At 39.4% G+C, this 21670-nt stretch overlaps 1 protein-coding gene across 3 annotated transcripts in view; it reads left to right on the forward strand.

The window, feature by feature from the left end:
• Positions 1-21670, forward strand: part of csnk1a1 (casein kinase 1, alpha 1) — a 90814-nt gene that overhangs the window by 50872 nt on the left and 18272 nt on the right. For 2 of the 3 annotated variants that reach the window (XM_061835424.1, XM_061835423.1), the window contains exons 5-7: positions 4128-4211; positions 10728-10867; positions 11136-11214. In XM_061835424.1, the coding sequence (XP_061691408.1) occupies positions 4128-4211; positions 10728-10867; positions 11136-11214 (303 nt within the window). The remainder of the gene's footprint in view (positions 1-4127; positions 4212-10727; positions 10868-11135; positions 11215-21670) is intronic. The other variant, XM_061835425.1, reaches the window with a different exon arrangement.

Genomic DNA, 21670 nt, shown 5'->3' on the forward strand with positions numbered 1-21670 from the left:
AAATCAAATTTTGGGCATGTCTTTGTGCAAACACAGTCTGGTTAAGCTTCGGCCGCGAGCCTGCAAGAAATCAATATGTTTGTGCAGTCCGATCATCGCTAAATATCGCTCAACAAAGAATAAGTGTGTCAATCGTTCACACTCAGCAGTGTTATGCTAGCGGAGAACGACTCATTCATTTATACGAGACATGTATTGAAAATCAAATATAAGGCATACCTTTGTGCAAACATATCTGTTCCGGTTGATATTAGATGGATTTAGTTGATGACGCGGTCTTCCACAAAGTTTGATCCATCGAAGGCATTTTTCGTACTGGGTCTTCGGTTTTGGAAAGGGTACGAATCGAACTCCACCAACTAGCCTTTCAGGATACCTGTCGTCACGATTACAAAGTCCGTGACTACACCTCTTAACCATATTTTTTGTTAAATAACCCAAATACGCGATAAAACGCTAACTAACCCTATACTGGACCATGCAATGTTGTCTGAGAAAATAGCGGGAGCAAAAACGGGCTTTGGTTTATGCAGATCTCTGGCCTATGATTGGTCAGTGACGCGGATTGCGCAATATCCACGGAGGGGTCAATTGGGGAAAACCGAGGTTTTTATTTATTTATTTTGCACAAGATAATGCTTTATTGAGCCATCTTTTATTTTATTTCAGCAATTAGTCTTTTTTGGTAGGACTATCTGTGTGGAATAAATTTGAGTAGAACTGTTGGGATAATTACTGTAGCGACTTATTGTTTGATACATAATGTGGACATAGTTTTTCCAGATTTGATAGTCATTGTTGCGGTCGGTTGGCGCACGCATCACACGAGTCGACACTTGGGCTGCTGTCATTAGCTGCTAGTGGGGTCATGAAACGTCGGTGGACCACTTCTCTTTAAGAAGAAGCCTTGCTCCATGTGCAGCAGGTAGATTCACATAACGGAGGCACTTAACCTGCCATATTTTGGCTGTTTCGACCTTCATTGGCAGACCCGAACATTGACTGGTTAATTTATTTGAAAAAAAAAAAAAAAAAACACCTTGGGTTTGAATGTTCAGAAAAGGGTGCTCTGGCAGCTACTTTCATTTTGACACAGTTTTGTATGCATTTTGTCCATATTTACACCACCCCTTTTCCTCTGGTTAGTTGCCTGCATGTATAAGGCAGACTTGTGAGAGTACATGTTTACTGCACAGGCTCTGAAAAGGAGAGGTAGGCCTATTATTGTAGCCAGCCTCGGGCACACCTTTGTAATAATCATGCCGTGTAATGGGCATCCTGATTTAACACAACCTTTGAGGTGGGATGGATTATCTTGACATATGAGAAATGCTCACGAAAATAGATTTAGACAGATTTGGGTACTATTTGAAGGGAAATGCCCTTTTGTCTTTGTAGAAAGTTTGGTCTTTGACTGCATCTTAAGAAAAATGAGCGCAAAAACAAAAGGGTTGCATTTATATTTATGTTCAATGTATGTAAGCTACCTACCGCCCAAGGTAACATACTACAGATTTAAGGAGCTTGCTTCACCGCAGTGACAGTTAAAACGTGTGTACTAATGCCTTTTCACACTGCGGCTGGCAAGGCGGCTGACGGCCTTAACTTTCACATTCAGTGTGTATATGCTGAGGAGACAGCAGCACAACTTGGTCCTCTGAGAAAAGTTTTCTTTTCTGGAGTCTTGTTGGAAAGCTCTTACAATAGGAGGTGGGCTGGCAGTGATTTCCGAGTGCTACCTAGATGTCCTTATAGTGTAAACAAGGGGAAATGGAGGAAGGCATAGTATTTGCTGTGTCCCATCATCCCAAACTTAACCCCAATGGAAATAGGATATATTGAGGGTTTAAAGCTCCATTTTGTTTTGCCCAGTATAAAATACAAAGTGCACTTGTTGAAATTAGAAAGCTCATGAAAGTTTATACTCCGAGATCTTGCTGTGAAATTAGTATAGGATATTCACTTTCCTTTTTACTTGTTTGTTTGTTAGTTTGTTTGTTACTGTCATCTCTTTCTTAAAATCCACAATTAGGGCTTTCTTTTCCATTAAAGTGCCACCGTCATTAAAATCCATGAGTTTTAGTATGTTATTAATTAAAAAACGGCAGCCGACATGGACCCACGCATTTTTCCACCACAAAACATATTGACGTATACAATTTTTGTAACTCCCGCCATGAAAGTCCCCTCGAGGGATTTGTTTTTGAGAAGAAACAGGGAGTGACATACATGGCAGGACCGCCCTCAAGTGGGCTCATTTGTTTCTATTAGTTTTACCTCAGAGAAGGTAGCTCGTTGTTCCTTTGTGTTAGCAAAATGCTGGCTCGTTGCATTGCTGCACACTGCTTGAACACTCAGGAGGATGGATTTACCCTTCATAAGTTTTCAAGAAACCCAGTTCTTCGTGAAAAATGGCTTGCACGGGTGCAAAGGACAGAGCTTCGTGGGTTCCAAATGACAGGTAGGTGTGTATACAGCTACTAAAAAAAAAACAATAGTTGGGGAGGTGGGGTGTAATCCATAAATCAGGGTTGCTAAATGTGTCGATGTGTGCATCGGAAGGCCTCCGAGCAGCAGCTGCTGAAGGACGGCCTCCGCAGGCCTTGTGGATGGCTACTGGCCTTGTCGACAAGGCCGAACCTGCCGCAGGCCCTGTCGACAAGGCCGAGCCTTAACAAACTGGAGGTTTGTTGGTTTCATCAGACAGCAACACTATTTTCCGGTATGACTTTGGAAGATTTCAAGTGTGTTTTTGCAAAATTAGTCAGGCTTGTTTTTGTTTGTCTTTGTAAGGTAAGGCCATCGTACACAGCAGTCCAGACATATGAAGAAGATGGTTGAAGGTTGTTGTCACATGTACAGAGCATCCAATACTCACCAGAAATTCCTGAAGCTCCTTTGATGTCTGTCTGCTCTTAGCTTCCCTGACCACTTTTTCGGGTATGATTTTTGGAGGGTTAGGTTAGGATTGACCCCGGGCCCTCAGAAGTGTGAGGCCAAAACTTTCCAGCTGAGCCACCATGCCGCCCAGAAAAAGCATCCTGCAACATTTAATTATCGGTACTATTAATCAGACAATTAAAATGGTGCCATGTGTGCGCTGACTGCCACTTAACATGAGTTTTGTGATTGGTTAATTCTGAACAGGACCACATCCCAAGTTAAAATGGGTGTTCAGTACATTGTATCGCCACATTGCTCCCTGCTACAATGTTTTTTATAGATTTTACGTCATTCGTTGGAAAAAGTTGAAATTATTTCGCTTGTTACATAGACCTGCCATTTAAATAGGTCTGTGTAGAGTTTATATCCACTATCGTCATGCCATTGTTGCCTGCAAACCTATGAAAGGCTAGTTTTTGCAAAAGCTAAAAATGTGACGGTGACTACCTGATCGTCAGTATCCAGAAGAAAATGAGTCGATGGCCACAGCAGAATGCCTGTTGTTAGACATAATCAGTGAAAGTTTTGTACATTTTACATGGCCTTAAGACACATACTCTGCTGTGGTGGTCATCCCACAAATTCATATTCTTTAAAAAAAAATATGCCATTCAAAGGGGAAATAGGCAGCCCACATGGGCAAAACAACAAACATTTTGTTTCCATTTAAATATATCCTGGCCATTTAAATGAATGCTCAAGTTAAAAGTACAGTTGTAAGGTTGTAGTTATTATTTTATTTTATACCAATGTTAAACATATCGGGTCTTGAGAAAAATCTTTGCAGCCCATAATCAACGCGTATATTTCATTTTTATTGTCAGTCTGTTCTTGCCTTTTTTTTTTTTTTTTTTACCTGTCAGAGACAATGCTGAAGTTTTACCTTCTTGTGCAGTGTTGATTTTTCCACAGTTCTCTTGTCAGAAGAAAATCACACCTGTGAGTCTTCTTGACAGATGACAGTTTGATCATTCCATACACCAAAAATACCCCAAAAAGGGTATTTTATATTTAGGTCCAACCTTAATTATACAAGAGTTGCTTCTTAGCTGTACAGGACCCATTGTCATCAAACAAAGTGGGTACAACCATAAGTGCCTGTTGTACTCTTGCTAACTGTGACAAAAGGTGGATAGAGGCTGTGTAATTTTTTTTGACCCCTGCCCCTCTACTGTCTGCCCTAGTGTTTAGACTCGTCAGTGGGGAAGAGGAAAAGAAGCTTGGCGGTTAGCTCTTCTCAGGACCCATCTTTCTCAGGATTAAACCAGGTGTGACCTTTACCGCAACACCAGCTGCCTCACAACAGCAATTGTCGCTTGGCAATTATAATTAACTGTACAGGCATAGTGAATCACAGCACACCATTAGTGTTCATCTTGCACCTATTATACGTGACCACCCAGCGTGTACTTCATTCCATTGGAAGAGGAGGGTAAAACGTGTCAACATAATCTCGGCAATGACTGTCTCGTCCAAATCCTGCAGTGTTTGAGAGAGAGCAGAATCTCTGACTTAAATTTAAGGAGTTAAAGGCCACTCTTGTCTTCTTTGTTTGGCCCGTGAGTCAAATATTATAACCCACTGTCCATCCTGGTATGGTTGAAGCCTTATCTAAAGTACAAGTGCTGTTTTTCCAAGAAATTTGATTATAGCATAACCTTTGTAATGAAGAATTTTATAATTGAAGTTTGATCTTGTTAAAAAATCATGTTATAAGTAAAATGTGTTGTCTGGTGGAGATTGAACATAAAGTGCCTTCCATAATTATTGGCACCCCTGGTTAAGATGTGTTTTTTAGCTTCTATTTTTTTTTTCCTAAATAATATGGGACCTTAATGGGAAAAAAAGCGAAAAGTCCAACGTTTAATACAAGTTAATTTATTCAGTTTGGAAAAAATCCCACATAAAAAATTATTTGACATCAAATAATGTGTCACAATTATTAGCACCCCTGGTGTTAATACTTTCTACAACCCCCTTTTGCCAACAAAACAGCACCTAATCTCCTATGTTTCACAAGATAGGAAAAGAGAGAAAGAGGAATCTTCAGCCATTCCTCTTTGCAGAATCTCTTTAAATCATCCAGAGACCTGGGTCCTCTCCTCTGTACTCTCATCTTCAGCTCACCCCACAGGTTTTCAATGGGGTTGAGGTCTGGGGACTGAGATGACCATGGGAGGAGCTTGATTTTGTGCCTGGTGAACAATTTCTGTGTATATTTGGCCATATGTTTAGGGTCATTGTCTTGCTGAAAGACCCAGTGACGACCCATCTTCAGATTTCGGGCAGAGGGCAAAAGATTTTGATTTAAAATATCCTGATATTTCAAAGCATTCATGATGCCATGCATCCTAACAAGGTTCCCAGGGCCTTTGGAAGCGAAACAGCCCCACAGCATCACTGACCCACCCCCATACTTCACAGTGGGTATGAAGTGCTTTTCAGCATGCAGATCTTTCGTAGCACGCCAGACCCATTTAGTGTTTGTTGCCAAAAAGCTCAATCTTGGTCTCATCTGACGAAAGCATACGGTCCCAGTTGAAGCCCCAATACCGCTTGGCGAACTCCAGACGTTTGTGTCTATGATTGTGAGTGAGGAAAGGTTTTCTCCGTGCATGCCTCCCAAACAGCTTGTTGGTGTGTAGAGAGCGCCTGATGGTTGATTTTGAGACTTTGTGACCCCAGGATGCTACCATCTGTTGTAATTCTGTAACAGTGAGCCTTGGAGACCTTTTGATTTCTCTTACCATTCTCCTCCTGCAATAAACACTGAATATATTTTAAAGCTTTTAACGCATCTTAACCGGGGTGCCGATAATTATGGAGGGCACTGTATTTGTCTAATTGTAGCCAAGCTAATAGAAGTATGAACTTTCATTGTAACAGAAGAAGCAAAAAGTGGATTACATTCAGAGAATGTCTCACAATTTTACAACTATTTGAGTTCCACTATTTTTCTTTTGCAAATACAGACATTTTCGCAGTTCCATCTCGGCAAATAATCAGCAGTTTTATCTTGTCTTGACTCATATGTGAATCCATCGCTTTGATTTGCCGAAGACTAGAAAATGTGCCCTAATTGTGTGACATATGCTAATTGCTGCATATATTGACATAGGTTCTGAACACTATTGGGTTTCTTATTTCAGATCACTACAGTTAGTAGAGAAATTGGGTTTTGCACTGTCTGTGGCTGCTTCTGTCACCAAAAAGCTTTATTTTCAGTTATCTTTTTATCACATTGGGAATATTGTACAAATGACAGGGTGGGGGAACAGTAAATTAGACACAGCAAAGGTCCAATGGAGCTCCAATGCAGAGACCCCCCCCCCCCAAAAAAAAAAAATCACTGAAGCAACAAGTATGAGTGGCAGGTACATCAGGTGTGCTAATGTAAGGTGCACCTGTATTACCTCTCTGTTTTGGTGATTACAGTTATTGTACAGTACTAATTTCTATCTACACATAAAAAAAAACAAAGCTTGTGGTTCCAATGTCCCAACCGACCCTAAAAATTCCTGCTAACCTTAACATTTTTACACCAGGTAATAAATTTTTCAGGAACGTATAATTTCTCAGGGGCGTGGTTTGGCACATCCCCGTGTGCAGTGAACTAGTGAGGTCCGCGCGCTGCTGCGAAACCACAGTTAAGTCGGGTGTTTAACGACAGTCCCAGCAGGCCCGGGCGTAGCCATGCCACTTCCTCATGCGTGTTGCACAGCACTAACACACACACAAAAAAAAAGACCTAGATTACTAAGACACAGCAGTAACATAGCAGCAACATGCTAGCGCTGCGGTAACAAGGCCCAGTTTAAAAAAAAAAAAAAAACATACTGGTAAAAATAAGAGACACAGCAGCCAGACACTAGCGCGGCTGCTAACACTAGCACAGCGCTAACAGGGCCGATTTAAAAAAAAACATACGAACAAAAATCAGAGACACAGCAACATGCTAGCACAGCGCTAACAGGGCCGGTTTAAAAAAAAAAAAACACCGGTAAGTCACTTCCTCGCCGCATTGATTCCACTGTCTCACGCTTACCTTTTCCGTTCGAGTGCCCCCTTGCGGCCGTTAGAAAAAATTAACAAATTAGCCGCCTCACTGCATAAACCGCAGGGTTGAAAGCATGTTAAAAAAAAAAAAGGTCACGGTTTATAAGCCAGAAATGACGGTTGTTTTTAAAATAAATTAATTAATAAATGGCTACCTTCCCTGGTACTGAAATGTGGGAAATCGGAACCAAGTTCTCCTTCCAATAAGTGATACCTTTTCAAGATGGCATTGATTGCTCGTTTGATTATTTTCCATTTGTTTCTTTTTGTACAAATAAAAGCTTGTTTTTTAAGGTGGGATTAAAGAGCGTGCTGTGACAGTGAGCATTGGTTAACTTGGGACATTCAGCATGACAATATCATTCATGGCTATTTGGAAACAGACTTTAACATCAACAGACTTTTTATTCTAACAATTCCAGATAGATGTGATTCCTTCTTGGCAAACGTCTGTTGTATGAACCTAAAATTGTGGGGCTCAGGATGTCGAGAAAGGGGTAGAGCAAGTGCTGTCATTTTGCCTTGGTAAATTACTGCTTTGCTGAGGTTTGGAAGACATTACTCAATGTTTTTGGTCATTGGTGATAGTTGCAGCCGATTCTACCTTTTGAACTGTGTTTAAGAAACAGGAAACTCAATGGTTATAAGATAATATGAAGAGGTCAGATGCAAAAGCAGATATATACATTTTTGTTGTTTCTGTAGATTCTTTGAGTTATATATTATATAAATGAACTCTTCATATAGATCACGTAGGGTGAATGCGAAACATTTTGAGCGCAGCTTTGAAGATTAGCATGCACTTGTTAGCATTCTTCTGTATTCATTACTTTCGAGCAACCTTGAAATTTACTCTGTATAACCTTTCAAGAATTTTTGTTTAAAATCAGGTGGTAAACCATGATCCATAACCTCAATGTATTTTTCAGACAACAGGGTACATCATATAATAGGCCACGCCTGCTCTGCAGTTTTGTTATGTTTTGTTTTGGTTTTTTTTTTTGTTTTGTTTTTTTCCCCTCATACACGAGCCGTGTTGGACCATGCACTTGGATATACTGTATACCAGTGGACCAGTTTAGAGTAGGCATTTTTCTCACTGACCGTGTGTGTGTGTGTGTGTGTGGTGTGTGTGTGTGTGTGTGTGTGTGTGTGTGTGTGTGTGTGTGTGTGTGTGTGTGTGTGTGCGTGTGCGTGTGCGTGTGCGTGCAAGCAACAAGTATGAGTGGCAGATACATCAGGTGTCCTAATGTAAGGTGCCCCTCTAGCGTACACGTGTATATAATGTGAAATTTAGATGATTTGTTCTTTTAGCTCTGCCGCCATTAGCCAGCCTGTGAAGAACAGAAGCATTCTGTGCAGTCTTGACATATCAGTTGCGACACGCAGCTGTTGTGGTGAAGATCCGGTCGATTTTCAAAGTAAAAGTCATTAACAGAAAAATTACAATACATCACAGATTGTATACAGTAAATTGGTCATTTTTTCTCTGTGACCTGGCATTCCTACCGGCCCAGCACTGGTCCGCGGACCGGTGGTTGGGGACCACTGCTTTATACCATACAGATTGGGATGTTATAAAAAATTTGATATTCACACAGACTTGGTCAATGTTTATTTACTTACCTTGTTTCCAAATAGTGACTGTAACACGAGTAAAATGGCTCAAACATAACAGGAAAGCCATTTTTTTTATTCATCCTCCTACTTTTCACTGGAACCAGTAAAGTACAGTGGTACCTCTACTTACGAAATTAATTCATTCCGGAAGTTGTTTCGTAGCGTGAATTTTTCGTAAGTAGAAGGGCTTTTTACATGTAAAACATCCTAATACAGTTCAAACCACCCACCCACCATCTTCGTCTGCCCAAAAATTAGGCATTCAAAGTACATTTTGTAAAGAATAGGACTTATGTTCATTTACCTCTGGTGTTGGGTGCCATTCCGGAGAAAAGGGTGAGTGAGAAGCAAAAGGCAGCGTGGGGGGACAGAGGAGTAGGCAAATGTTTTTATAGTTGAAATAAAATACATGTCCGAATGTACACATGCACACAACTTAATTCCACCAACATTTCTTATTTTCATCTTGAGTTTCACGCTTGTCCACACGTTTAAAATCCACTGGAAGAGGTTCTCATGCGGACACTTTTTGTGAAAGATTTTTTAAATTTATTAAATTAAAATATATGTTGTCTTCGTGTGTCGTGTAGTAGCCTGCTTTCAGGGCACCAAAAATTGGCGCAGTCTTCTATGGCCAATTGAAGTATATTCTTCTTACGCCAACTGAAAGCAAAGTCTCTTTCTGCATATTTGATGCCTCTGCGCATGCACCAACCCGAGTGTATTGCAGAAAAAGGCCATGTTTGAACCATTTCATTCAAACTCATAGCTGCTAGTGGAAAGAAACAAAAAATTAACTGCATCAGAGAATAAGCCGCGGGATTCACAGTGCCAGAAAAAAGTAGCGCCATGTCATCCGGAAAATACGGTCAGCAGAATAGATTTAGAATCAAGCTTTGACCCACCATCCTCCGCTCCCCACCAGCAATGTCTCATTAAATGTATTGTTCATATACTGTATATATTTGGGTTCTTAATTGTCCCAAAAATATATTCACTCAATTATCTTTATCTATTTATGCCAATTATCCACAGTGACGGGACAGAATGGTCTTGTATTAGATAATGCTCAGTTCATAATCATTGTTTTGTAACATTTTTATTGATGTCCTATGAATCTTGGAAATCACTGCTTAAGTCAGATCACATATTCTAATCAGTTAGACAGGTCATGTTGTAATGACGACATGACAAATAATGGGTGCTAACTTACTGTCATTATAGGACTTTGTCATGAAATTATCAGGCATAAATCTAACAAATTAAACTTTAGAGAATGATTCAACAACGTTGCATGTTCGCTTACAACAGTTAGTGAACACTAACTTTCTAGGCTCCATAATGTCTTGTTGCCTGTCTGTGAATGGTAATGTATTAGTATATAATGATTTGTATAAGTATGTTGACATACCTCAAGAAAGTATTAAACGGACATTCTCTGGCGTACTGGTTACGACCAACACACGTCCTCATCCCCACCACCACCATTTATTTTTTTTTGTTTTTAATGATACATGCATTGTGATGTCATCATCATGGTAACGATTGTATCCGGTCAGTCTTGAGTTGACAAGCTCAAGCCCAGTGATTATAAAAGACAAAATGTGGTTGGATCGGAATACAAGATTTTTATGGTGGTTGTCTGACATCGTGCAGTCGTGAATGGCCACATATTTAGTCTGATCTGCTGTCTGAGTTAGACATGTCACGTAGAGGGAATTCATCCTGAGCCCTTTTGGTCAGAGGCAGTATCAGCTGCATTGGACAGTTGACTCCTTTATTTGAACGTGCCATCATGTATATTACAGAAAGGGTACTCTGGGTAGTGTGCTGGTGAGTGTCTGTGCTAGCTATATGCTTAGCTTATCCCATTCTAACAACACCTGAAAGTCCTTTTAACATGCATCACATCTGGAAGTCATGTGTGCAAAAATGTAAATGAGGTTCATGGTTAATCCAACTGTATATTTGGGGGGTCGGGGTTTGAGGCAATTGGTATTAACATCTTCCATGTTAAAATTTGTATGGGCTTGATAATGTGCATGCTTATGTCTGATGCTTCCTGGGGTTTCAGTATTAATAGCTCAAATTTTTGCTTCCTTACACAGTTGTTCCTTATTGACTTTGGATTGGCAAAGAAGTACAGAGACAACCGAACACGACAACACATCCCCTACAGAGAAGACAAGAACCTGACCGGCACAGCACGTTACGCCTCCATCAATGCACACCTGGGAATTGAACAAAGGTCTGTTCATACAATAACTCAATGAGATTCCATTGTAAAAGGGGCCTGCTTTTATCACGGTGGTGTAACATAAATTAAAATGAGTTTACCATGACAGGAAAGTTTTGCAACACAAGCTTTTCGTGTAGAATTTCAAGGAAAGTTTTGCAACACAAGCTTTTCGTGTAGAATTTCAATCTCCATGCAAGGATGAACTATTACCTCCATCTCCTTTGACTTGTTCGTTAAAATAATCAATTTTATATAAATCTCAAATTGTTGTTTACAGTCGGCGTGATGACATGGAGTCACTAGGCTATGTGCTGATGTACTTCAACAGAACCAGTCTACCATGGCAAGGGCTCAAGGTACGAAAATACACCAAGCACCTTCTTTGGCATACAAAACCCTAAAAAAATTAGGGATATTTGGCTTTGGGTGAAATAACAGGAATAACCTATACCATATGCAGAATTATTAGGAAAGTATAAGGCAACCACTTTTCTTTAGCCAAAAGTCCATCAAGTCTCTCAGAGGGATGCAGCACTCTTGAAATATCAAAGGTATTGGGGAGTGATCACAGAACCATCAAACATTTTGCTGAGATAAGTCAACAGTATTGCAAGAAATGCATTTAGAGAAAAAGATGCAAATTAACTCTCGAGTTTGAAAAGAATCAAGCATAAGACTACTAGAACTGAAACCTATCTGGAATACCTTGAAGTACAAAATTTTCAGTGTTCAAAGACATGACCATGGTATGTACAGCTGTAAAAAGACCACCATTGAACAAAACACAAGATGAAATGTCTCAACTAGGCTAATAATGATCAGATAAATTTCTTAATGGTTTTATGGACTGTTCAAGTGTGTGGGATTCTTGACTGACCAGGTGGATGGTTGGCCGGGTGGCTGAGCACTAACAGGCATAGAGCGCCGTGTCAACTCAGATGCCAGCAAAGTGGAGAGCAGGACATTGGTGTGAGGTGGTTGGACCATTTCGGGTTGAAAATGGACTCAAAATGAATTCCCAGACTTAGTTATTAGAAGACACTATAGTCAGTGCTACATGGAGAAGTTGACCTCATCCAAAATGACTGATTTTTATACATGACATTGCTCCACCGCATGTATCCCAGTGCTCCTTTACGTGGCTGGCCAGTCAAAGCTTGAAAGAGAAGAAATTTATGACATGACCCCCTTCCTCGCCCGACTTGAGCCCATTTGAGAACTTCCAGTTTGTTTCTAAATGGGAGCTACACAGTGAAGGTATTGGTACAATGAACATTTTCTGCGAGGCCATGGTTTCTGCTGAACAAAATAACTCATAAAACTGACAATCTAAGAATGAAGGGCTGTTTGAGTTCCCGCCATCAGGTTGGCTGTACAGATACGTAAAAGCAACGACCAACAGACTAAGGTATATTTTGTTCATTTTTCCTCGAGCTGCGCTATTAATGTGAAGGCAAGTTAATACAAGCAGTACATTTTATGCATTCCATTTTACACATCTATTTTTATTTTTCCGTATGTTATGTATGCAATGATTTTATTGTAAGGTAGTATAATGACAAATAAATCTCGTTCATTCATTATTACCGTTAATTCAAAAGAAAGGTGGCTATACACTGAATTGGTAAGTTTCTATTGGAAAGTTTGGTGTTGTTTTTATACTTCTTACTTTAAACATGGAAAATGTTTTTCATTTATTTCCATAATAAATTCTGTACACCAATAGCTGCCCAGGAATTGTTCACATATTGATATATTAATCAAGTGTTACCCTCACTTTTATTTGCTTAAACATTGTTGTTTGAGGTTAGGTTAATCCAAAATGTTAATCAAAGCACTATGGTTGGTGATGAATAAAATAATCTGCAAAAATATTTGTTTAATTCTACACACTGAGTAAAATGCAGGTAGCAGTGAGAGGTGGCTACCATCTTGGTGGAATTTCAATTAAAAAAAAAAAAAACACATGGAATGGGAACTGGAGACTCCTCTCAAACACTCTCAAATAAATTTATGAAAATTATTTCACTAAAGTACATGATCAATACTGCTGTAAACCCTAGCGTTCTGACAAATATTCAATTTATGATTGTTAAATGTTATTTTGGGCAGAAAATGACACGGTCACAATTTTTAGTTTTCATCTTAGAGAACTCTGGGACTTCTGCCCATATAAAGGAGGACTTTATCCAGAATTTCTATGCACAATATACCCTCCAATCTGAAGTAATATTATTATTACATATATTTTGTACTTTAATTGAAAAAAAAAAAAAAAGGTCCAAGTAATTGAAAATAAAGAACCAATTTGAAATCCACGCAGTATCTTATTTGTCTGCTTTCACAGCCAGAGCTGGAACAACAGTTTATGGGCCCGCCCTAGCTAGGCCAAGATGCTGACATGTAGTGCACCAAACTGCAACAAAACTGAGACTGTTGTTTTTTAACCTCCCGTGGGGTAAACCTGACAGAATAAAGCTGTAGCTGTCAGAGACTCGTTCATCAGCTAGGGAAATCTGCACACATCTGCAGTGATCACTTCAAAGAACGGTTTCTGGAACAGGACCCTAAATTTTTCATCCCACCACATCTTTACAGGAAACAGAACAAAACACTAACAGTGGATGCCTATCCTAATATTTTTTAACATTAAAAAAAGTCATCATGAGAGAAATATCGATAAACGGACAAAAAAAAAAAAACGTCGAAGAATAGAGGTAAGTTGTTTTTGTGCACTGTTTATATGGGGGATAATGGAAGATAACATCACCATTACTGGTTATTAGTCGACTAGCTATTGCCCCAAGTGCCGGTATAAGCAACAAAATACTTTATGATGGGTGTTGTTATACAAACACTATTGATTGAGGAGTGATGCAGACATGTTGATCGGGATCTAAGTTCATTCCGATATGCTTCATTTTTTGTTTGACCTTTTCAAACTCACAACACTGGCATTTCGCCGCTGTTGGAATTAGGTCACAAAGAACAGAAACACCAGTCTTTCAAAATTACCTGTCTGGAAAATCTCCTGAGTTCCATATTTTGGGACTGTTGTTATGCTTCATCGTGAGGGTCACTTTCCTTGTCCAACATGTCAAGTTGCGACTGTATTCTGGCTCGAACGCCTAGGCTTGAATATTGTACATTATATTATTTTTGTTTTGTTTGATGTTTGTAATTATTTTTCACAAAAATCAGGCACAAAATGCCAGATAGTGGACGTTGTTTCTTCTGTGAAACTGTATCCACAAGGAATGGGGTCACATCAAGAAGCACTGGTGGTGTGGCAGATGCTGATTGGGTGTCACTTTTGCAGCTGGCATAATCTGAATCGCTGACCAAAAGAAGAATTTGTGCAGCATTTTTGAAAATAGTTTACAATTTACAAATCTTTCGATGTGAAATCTGTGGATAATTTCGGCATTAAACGGAACACTGAACCCTCATCTACTAACTTTTAATTTGTGCTCTAATGCTTATTTTTATCAATAAAGTCACCCTTCAATGATGGATATTATACTGATGACTGAAACTTATCCCCTCATCGGGAAAGGGATCAGAGTCGCAAACTGAGCAAAAATTGTCACTGTGGAAATCTATACAATGACACAGAAGAAGACGTAAAATGTAAAATGCATTTTCTGTTTTTGGGGTCGATCAGCGAGTTTAAAATACATTACAGCACACTGATCCGATCACAAGATGGCGCAATGAGTCCATTTAAATGTTGTTTATTGACTATATTCTTGTGTACTTAGGCATATATTTACAACAAATGTATCTTTGGTCATCCATTTATATTAGTTAGGCACAGTGACAGACAACAAATTAATGTTCTTTTAGATGTTCCTAAGTACACTCAGCAATTTACGTCTACTTTTTGGCATTTTGTTTTAGTGTGCCATGAGATTTTCCAGTTGTAAAGTTATGTCCCTTGGCTTCGTAAAGCTTGAAAGTCACTGCCATGGTCAGATCGTGTATAACAGAACGGCAGCATGTTTACGCACAACCACAAGTGCTATCACTAGCTTGTTATTCTCCCTAACATTTGGTTGCCTGCTTATAAGCCGTATCATATTAAAAGTACATGAACATACCTCAAGTAAGGATTATACAATTGCCCCCCATTATCTTCTTACAATACACTGGGCACAATCCACACTTTTTTTTGTCTAGTTTTTCTATTAGTTAGCTATCACTATAATGCTTTTCCGGCCAGACATTGTACTCTAGCATCCAATAACTTTTTTTTTTTTTTTTTTAACAACACGTGATAACTTAGCAATTAGCATGTATTCCTGTCTTTCTTTTGTTCCTCCGCCTGTCTTTTATTTCAATCCTTGTCTAAAAGTGCAGTTTATCTGTTCTCATTTAGGTAATGACCGGTAAGTTACATTGTGCTTGGTTGCAAGGCAAATGTTTGCCTGTGCAACTCGGCATAATATTTACCTATGGTAGTTGTAGCTTGTAGGAGCGACTGCCTTAAAACAATATCCAACGCGCATTCCTCCCCTGAATAATGGAAAGCGGCGAAGTAGGGCCACTATTGGGGATGCTCTGTCTGGGTTATTAATTGCTAGCATGATGACTGAAAACCCTAATTGTTTTCCATACTTTATAACAACATGGAAGTTTGAATTATTACACAAAAAAAAAAAAGTCAGACATTCATCTTTGTTAGTATACCAGTAGTTACTTCAGTGCATGTTCTTTAACATTTATCCTTACATTGCTGTGAAAAAAGTATTGGCCACCTTCTCAAATTCTTCTATTTTTGCAGTGTTTTTCCACTTAATGTTTAACATCATCAAACAAATTGAAAAATATAACCCAAGTGAAGCGATAATGTAACACGTGGTGGGCTGTATTTTTTAACCAAAATAGAAATGGGCTGTATGTGACCCCGGGCCATACATTGAATGAACCAGAGTTCACCAGAAAACTCTTTGGCAGCATCATTCAGCTGTCACAATGCGCTGCAAAAGATGTTGCGCTACATGACGAAAATCAGACAGTGATATCACTGTAAATTTAAAAAAAGTAAATGAAATACATTTGGAAGCGGCTTTTAAAATTTAGAGTTCATCGGCTTAGTTTGGTTAACAATGTATTTTTTTGTTTGTAGCTAAAAGTAAAGCAAAACCATTTATATAGTGCATTTCATACACAAGGTCACTCAATGTGCTTTACATGATTAAAAGCATTTGAAAACAAATAAAACATTTAAAACGTGGAAGAACAATGACAAAATATATAATGTAAAAAAAGAAAATTACAATTAAAAAAAGCATACAGTGCATGAAATATTAAAAGTTGGAAATACTCGAAAAACCTTGAAGAAAGATTTCAACCTAGATTTAAAAACATTCACACTTGGGGCTAATGTCACATCCGTTGGGAACTTATTCCATTTGTGTGCAGCATAATAGCTAAATGCTGGTTCACCATGTTTGCTTTGGACCCTGCGCTCCACTATTTGACCTCAAGTCTGTCAATGTCTGAGCTCTAATGGTTTTGTATTCCACATGTATTCAGGACCTAAACCATTACTGCTTTTTAGACCAGCTGACTGGAACCCAATGTAAGGACTTTACAATTGCAGTTATATGCTCTGACCTCTTTATTCTGGTCAGAACCTGAGCTGCATTCTGAATGAGCTGCAGGTGTTTAATCCTATATTTGGGGGTCCAGTCAGAAGACCATTACAGTAGTTGTCTTCTTGAAATAAAAGCGTGGTTGAGTTTTTCCTGGTCTTCCTGACACATACAAGCCGCCACTCTCGATTTGTTCTTCAAAAGGTAAGAAGCAGTTTTTTGTGATTGATTTGACATGACTGTAGATTGTCAGGTCAGAATCAATAAGAAGAACAAGGTTTCGGACTTGGTCTTTAGTGTTGAAAAATAGTCAGTCCATGTGTTTCCTGACTGCAATTCTTTTTTCTTTATTGCCAAAAACAATTGTCTGTTTTGTTGTGGTTTAGTTGCAGAAACATTTGTCTTATCCAGTTATCTAATTTAGACTGACACAACTCTCCAATTGAAGTGTAGTCATTTAGGGACACTAAATATAATTGTGCCATCTGCTCAACTATGATAGTCAAAATTAAAGTTTTAAAAAATTAGAACAATTTTACCCAAGGGTAGCATATCCAGGCTAGTCCTAGTACTGACCCTTGAGGGACCCCATGCGATTTGTTGAGATTGAGCTCTTCCAACGGTTACAAAGTAGCTTCTTTCTCCAGGTAGCACCTGAACAATATAAGAACCGTTCCATGTAGTCCTGTTCAGCAGTATATTATGATCTACCTTATCAAAACCGCACTAAGATCCAACAAGAGAATAATTGACATTTCCTGAATATTCATTTCGCACTTTTAAGAGCAGATTCTGTACTGTGATGAGTTTGGAAAACTGATTGAAATTTGTTACATACCATTTTAAATTCAGGAAATTGCTGAGTTGATTAAAAATAACTTTCAACAATCTTGGCGATGAATGGGAAATTTGAGATGGGTTTGTAACTTGCTAACAAGGAATCGCCCAATGCTGTTTTTTTTTTTTTTTTTTTTTTTTTGGGAAGAAGCTTAACAGTAACTACTTTAGAGCTCGACGAAACACCCGACTCAAGTGAGCAATTGATTTGCTACAATTCAGCTATGACTGACTTCATAAATTTTTGAAAAAGTCATGTGATGTTGAGTTGAGACAGCTCGTTTATGGTTTCAATTGCTTTTTTGGTCAACTATCAAATTCTGACATGGTGATAGTTTTCCCTGGGTGGCTTCAGATGAATCATGTTATCATTTTCCTGATTGGTGCTAACATTTGACCTGATGGATTGTATTTTTTCACTAAAGTAACAGGCAAACTCATTGCACTTATCAGTTGTTAAAGAGTTCTGGAGCTATCTTGATTTGGGGGTGGGGTTGCGAGCTAGTCAACCACACCAAACCAGAGTACGAGTATCATTGAGGTTCTTACTGATCCTTTCAGAAAAGTGTTGCTGTATCGCTCTGACTAACTCTGGTTGAAATTACAGAGACACTCTCTGTAGAGGTCATATTCTGCTTGCATTCTGCTTTCCACAGTCTTCTAGGTTGCCTCTGGATGGTCATAGCTTGAACAGGAGCAACAACATTCATGGCATTTTAAAACTTCAAGGTGAAATTGTCTAAAAGTTCAACTATCTCAGCATTCACAGTCACACACAACTGTTGTCTTGAGAAACTTGGTGGCATTTATTTACTTTTTCTGAATAGACAGTTTGTCACAACTTTCGCAAGAATCTGTAATTCAGAAAATACACAAAAATGGTCAGAAATAGCCACATTCTTAATGTCAATTGAAAGAATTTCAACATCCTTAGAGATAGCCAGGTCTAGGTGTGAGTTGGACTCTTAATATGTTGAGAGAAAACAAATGTGTCTAGCATGGCAGAAAGTTTTTTGGGATGTTTTTTTCCATGTGATTGTCAACATGAATATTAAAATCCCCCGTTACTATAAAATAGTTGTTAGTACAAATAACTGACAGCAGTTCGGAAAGATCTTCCATAAATTTTCTATTCTATCTTGGAGGTCTATAAATTATAAAAATAATCTTTGGGTCACCTTTTCCTAAAAAACACGGATAATCACTTTGTATATTTTCTTTACGCTGAAATAATGATTTGGAAAATAACAGCAATGCTGCCCCCTCTTTTCCCCGTTCGACATCGGTTCATAAAATTTAAATTTTTTGGGGGTGCCACGTTTAAAATGCGGTTACAGCTACTTTCTGTTAACCATGCTTGATTTAATAACAACAAATCCAGCTCATAGGTATGTCATTAATCTACATGGATTTGTCACCCAGTGACCTTATACTAAAAAGATAGTTCCACAGCAATAACTCTAAATGGAGAGGCTGGTTTGAGATTCACATTTTATCTTCCCTAAGTCAATAGTTGTACTTTTTTTGTGCCGCATCTCTTTGACGATCTTTCTGTCCTTTGTAATTCAATTAAAAATGCCTGACCTCCACAGCAGTCTTGAGTTATTCTGGGAAAGACTCGACAAATATCAGTCAGACTTACAGATAAGATTCTTCATGGGTGGAAGAGGGGCCTTCCCATCATAGTAGACGGGGAATGCGGGGATGGGAGGAGGAACTTGGTGTGGTTTGGCCTGGAGTCCAACGTTGACAATTGACTTCACCCAATCCATTTGACCAAAAATTGCATTTGGGCTAGGAGAGGGGGAACCAACATGTACACTGCAGATTGTTTGGTTGTCTTACTCATAGAAGGGGAAATCTGAGGTGTGAATGGTGCGAATGACGCAGAAAGAGATGTGGTAGGTTTACAGTACTTGCTCATTCCATTTGTCATTTGCTTCTCCAATTGTTTGGATGACCCAAACGAGTCTGTCTGCCTTATCTCTTGTTTGCAAACTGCATCCTTTCATCCTTGATTCATGTAAACATTTTCTATCCAGGGCAGTGAATGACAAACAGTAAAAAATGTTTGCAGCAAATAACTTAACTCCTTGTCTATTTAGATAGAAACCATCTGCATTATAAAGATGTACACCCTCCCAAAAAACGCTGAAATTGTCAATGAAGCTCACGAATTGTGCACACTTCGTTTAACCTCCTAATCAATTAACAGCCTCGAGAAATGTTGGGGAGGGACTTTTAACTCCTTTGAGGAAATTATGGTTCACCATCTACACTGTGTTTAATGGGGATGGGGCGTTGCTGACTTCAGTTCCATCGTCACACCTTCCCACGAGGAAGCACAGACTGAGTTCTCTGAAGAGGTCCCCTTTCTCTAGGATTAAGGTCACCGAGGTGTTTAAAAAGCTCCAGGGGTGGATGAAATTCCCCCAGAGTTCCTAAATGCTCTGAATATTGTGGGTCTGTCCTGGTTGACACACCTCTGCAACATTGCATGGACATCGGGAACACTGCCTCTGGATTGGGAGACTGGGGTGGTGTCCCCCCTTTTTATCCCTCGAGAACCAAACACATCCAAATCCTCTTTTAAAATTGTATGTACTAACTAAATTAATAAGCATCAAAGGAACACTAAAACATCACGTTTGGAAAAATTTACTAACGTACTTTGGTTTAGATAATCGGTCACATGTGACCCAGTGGGCCTCAACTACTAAAAAACAATGCATTTAAAGCCCCACAAGGATTTGTTTTTGCGAAGAAGCAGGATGTGACGTCAGCAGGATCGCACTGAAGCGGTCTCATCTATTTCTGAGTTTTACCTGCTGGAAGGTAGCTTGTTGTTCCTTCATGTTAGCCAAAATGCTGGCTCGTTGTATTGCTGGATATTGTTCGAACAATATGGATTTACACTTCATACGTTTCCAAAAGACTCAGTTGGTCATGAAAAATGTATTGCACAGGTGCAAAGGACAAGAGCTTTGTGGGTTCCAAATGACAGGTAGGTGTGTATAGAGTAAAAAAATGGGACGTACTCCTTCATTCAGTGAGCAACCGGTTGTGACAAAGCTCTGGGGATGGGTCGCGGCTGAGTATGCTACATACTGTCATACTGACTGTTGGAGAGTCTGTTGTTAGTGCAAAGTGATCCGCATATCATCTAAATGTCTCAACTATTGGGTTGTATTGCCTCGGTCACTTTACTCGATTGTGAGATGTTATCTTCTTCGAAAAGAGCTTCCGTGTCCCATAGCAGGTGCCACTACGTGTTTTTCAATGGCGAATGCCCCAGTGTGAGGTCTGCTGATGACGTTGCAGCAAGGATCACACGCGGCCCTAAAAGTCCCTAAAAAAAAAAAAAAAAAAAAAAAACTAAATTTCCGAGGGTGCATTTAGGGGGCCCTAAAAGTCCTTAAAATTCAGCGAAAGCCGGTCTACCCCGTAAAAAGCTGCTTTTTCTGTCAGATGTCCATCTCATTTTACAGCTTTAAAGTATTCGTCTCTGGGTGCGTCATTATTTACATTTTTTTTTAACTGGATCTGCTTTACTGTGTGGTTTTTCAAAGTGGCTAACTTGTGACTTTTTGAAATTCCAGGTCGATGTTAGCACTGAGTAAGCTGAAGCGAAGATTCAAAGCTGTAAAATGAGATAGACATCTGAGAGAAAGTTGGGGTGAACAACAGTAATAAAAACCGCTCTGGTAAAAATGTTGTTCATCCACATTTTCATTTAACTGCATTTTTTCCCTGGCATTTTGAAAGCGAAATTGACAAATTATTTTCTCCAAAGATTACCATCCGACTGGAAAACTAAAGTGTTTTTCATTCTAGCATTTGACTGTGGTCGGAAGATGAAGGGGAGACATATTCTCGATGCCGAGGTTGTCCCACTCAGTGTTAACTCTTCCTTCTCTCGTTTGACAGCTGGGCTGGGTGGCAGGATTTGGATTTGGCTTCTCCAAAGCCAGCCCTTTCTCACACTCCTGCTGCTCATTCCTGCCTCACTCACTTGGCGACACACAACACAAACACACTGAACTTGTCACAATACCCGTAACAACCGTAATAAACTCAAGTAAAGCGCGCACGCATATACCGTAATTAACGCATTGCCGTTATAAAGCAAGCAAAACGTGCGTTCACAAAGTCCTTTTGGGGGTGGTTCGGGACTGGGGGGTACCAAAACGCCTGATGAAAACTTTGATCTCTGTACGACTGGTGTCAGGGTTTGGTCCATATTGCCGGCAGTAAGTCGGACTCATTTCCAGTGAGGGATTGACTCCGCCAAAGCTGCCCTTTGTTACCGATTCTGTTCAGAAATTTTATGGACAGAATTTCTAGGAGCAGCTGAGGTGCATAGGGGGTAGGGTTTGGT

Source organism: Syngnathoides biaculeatus, chromosome 11 (genome assembly GCF_019802595.1).
Source record: "Syngnathoides biaculeatus isolate LvHL_M chromosome 11, ASM1980259v1, whole genome shotgun sequence".
NCBI classification, from domain to species: Eukaryota; Metazoa; Chordata; class Actinopteri; order Syngnathiformes; family Syngnathidae; genus Syngnathoides; species Syngnathoides biaculeatus.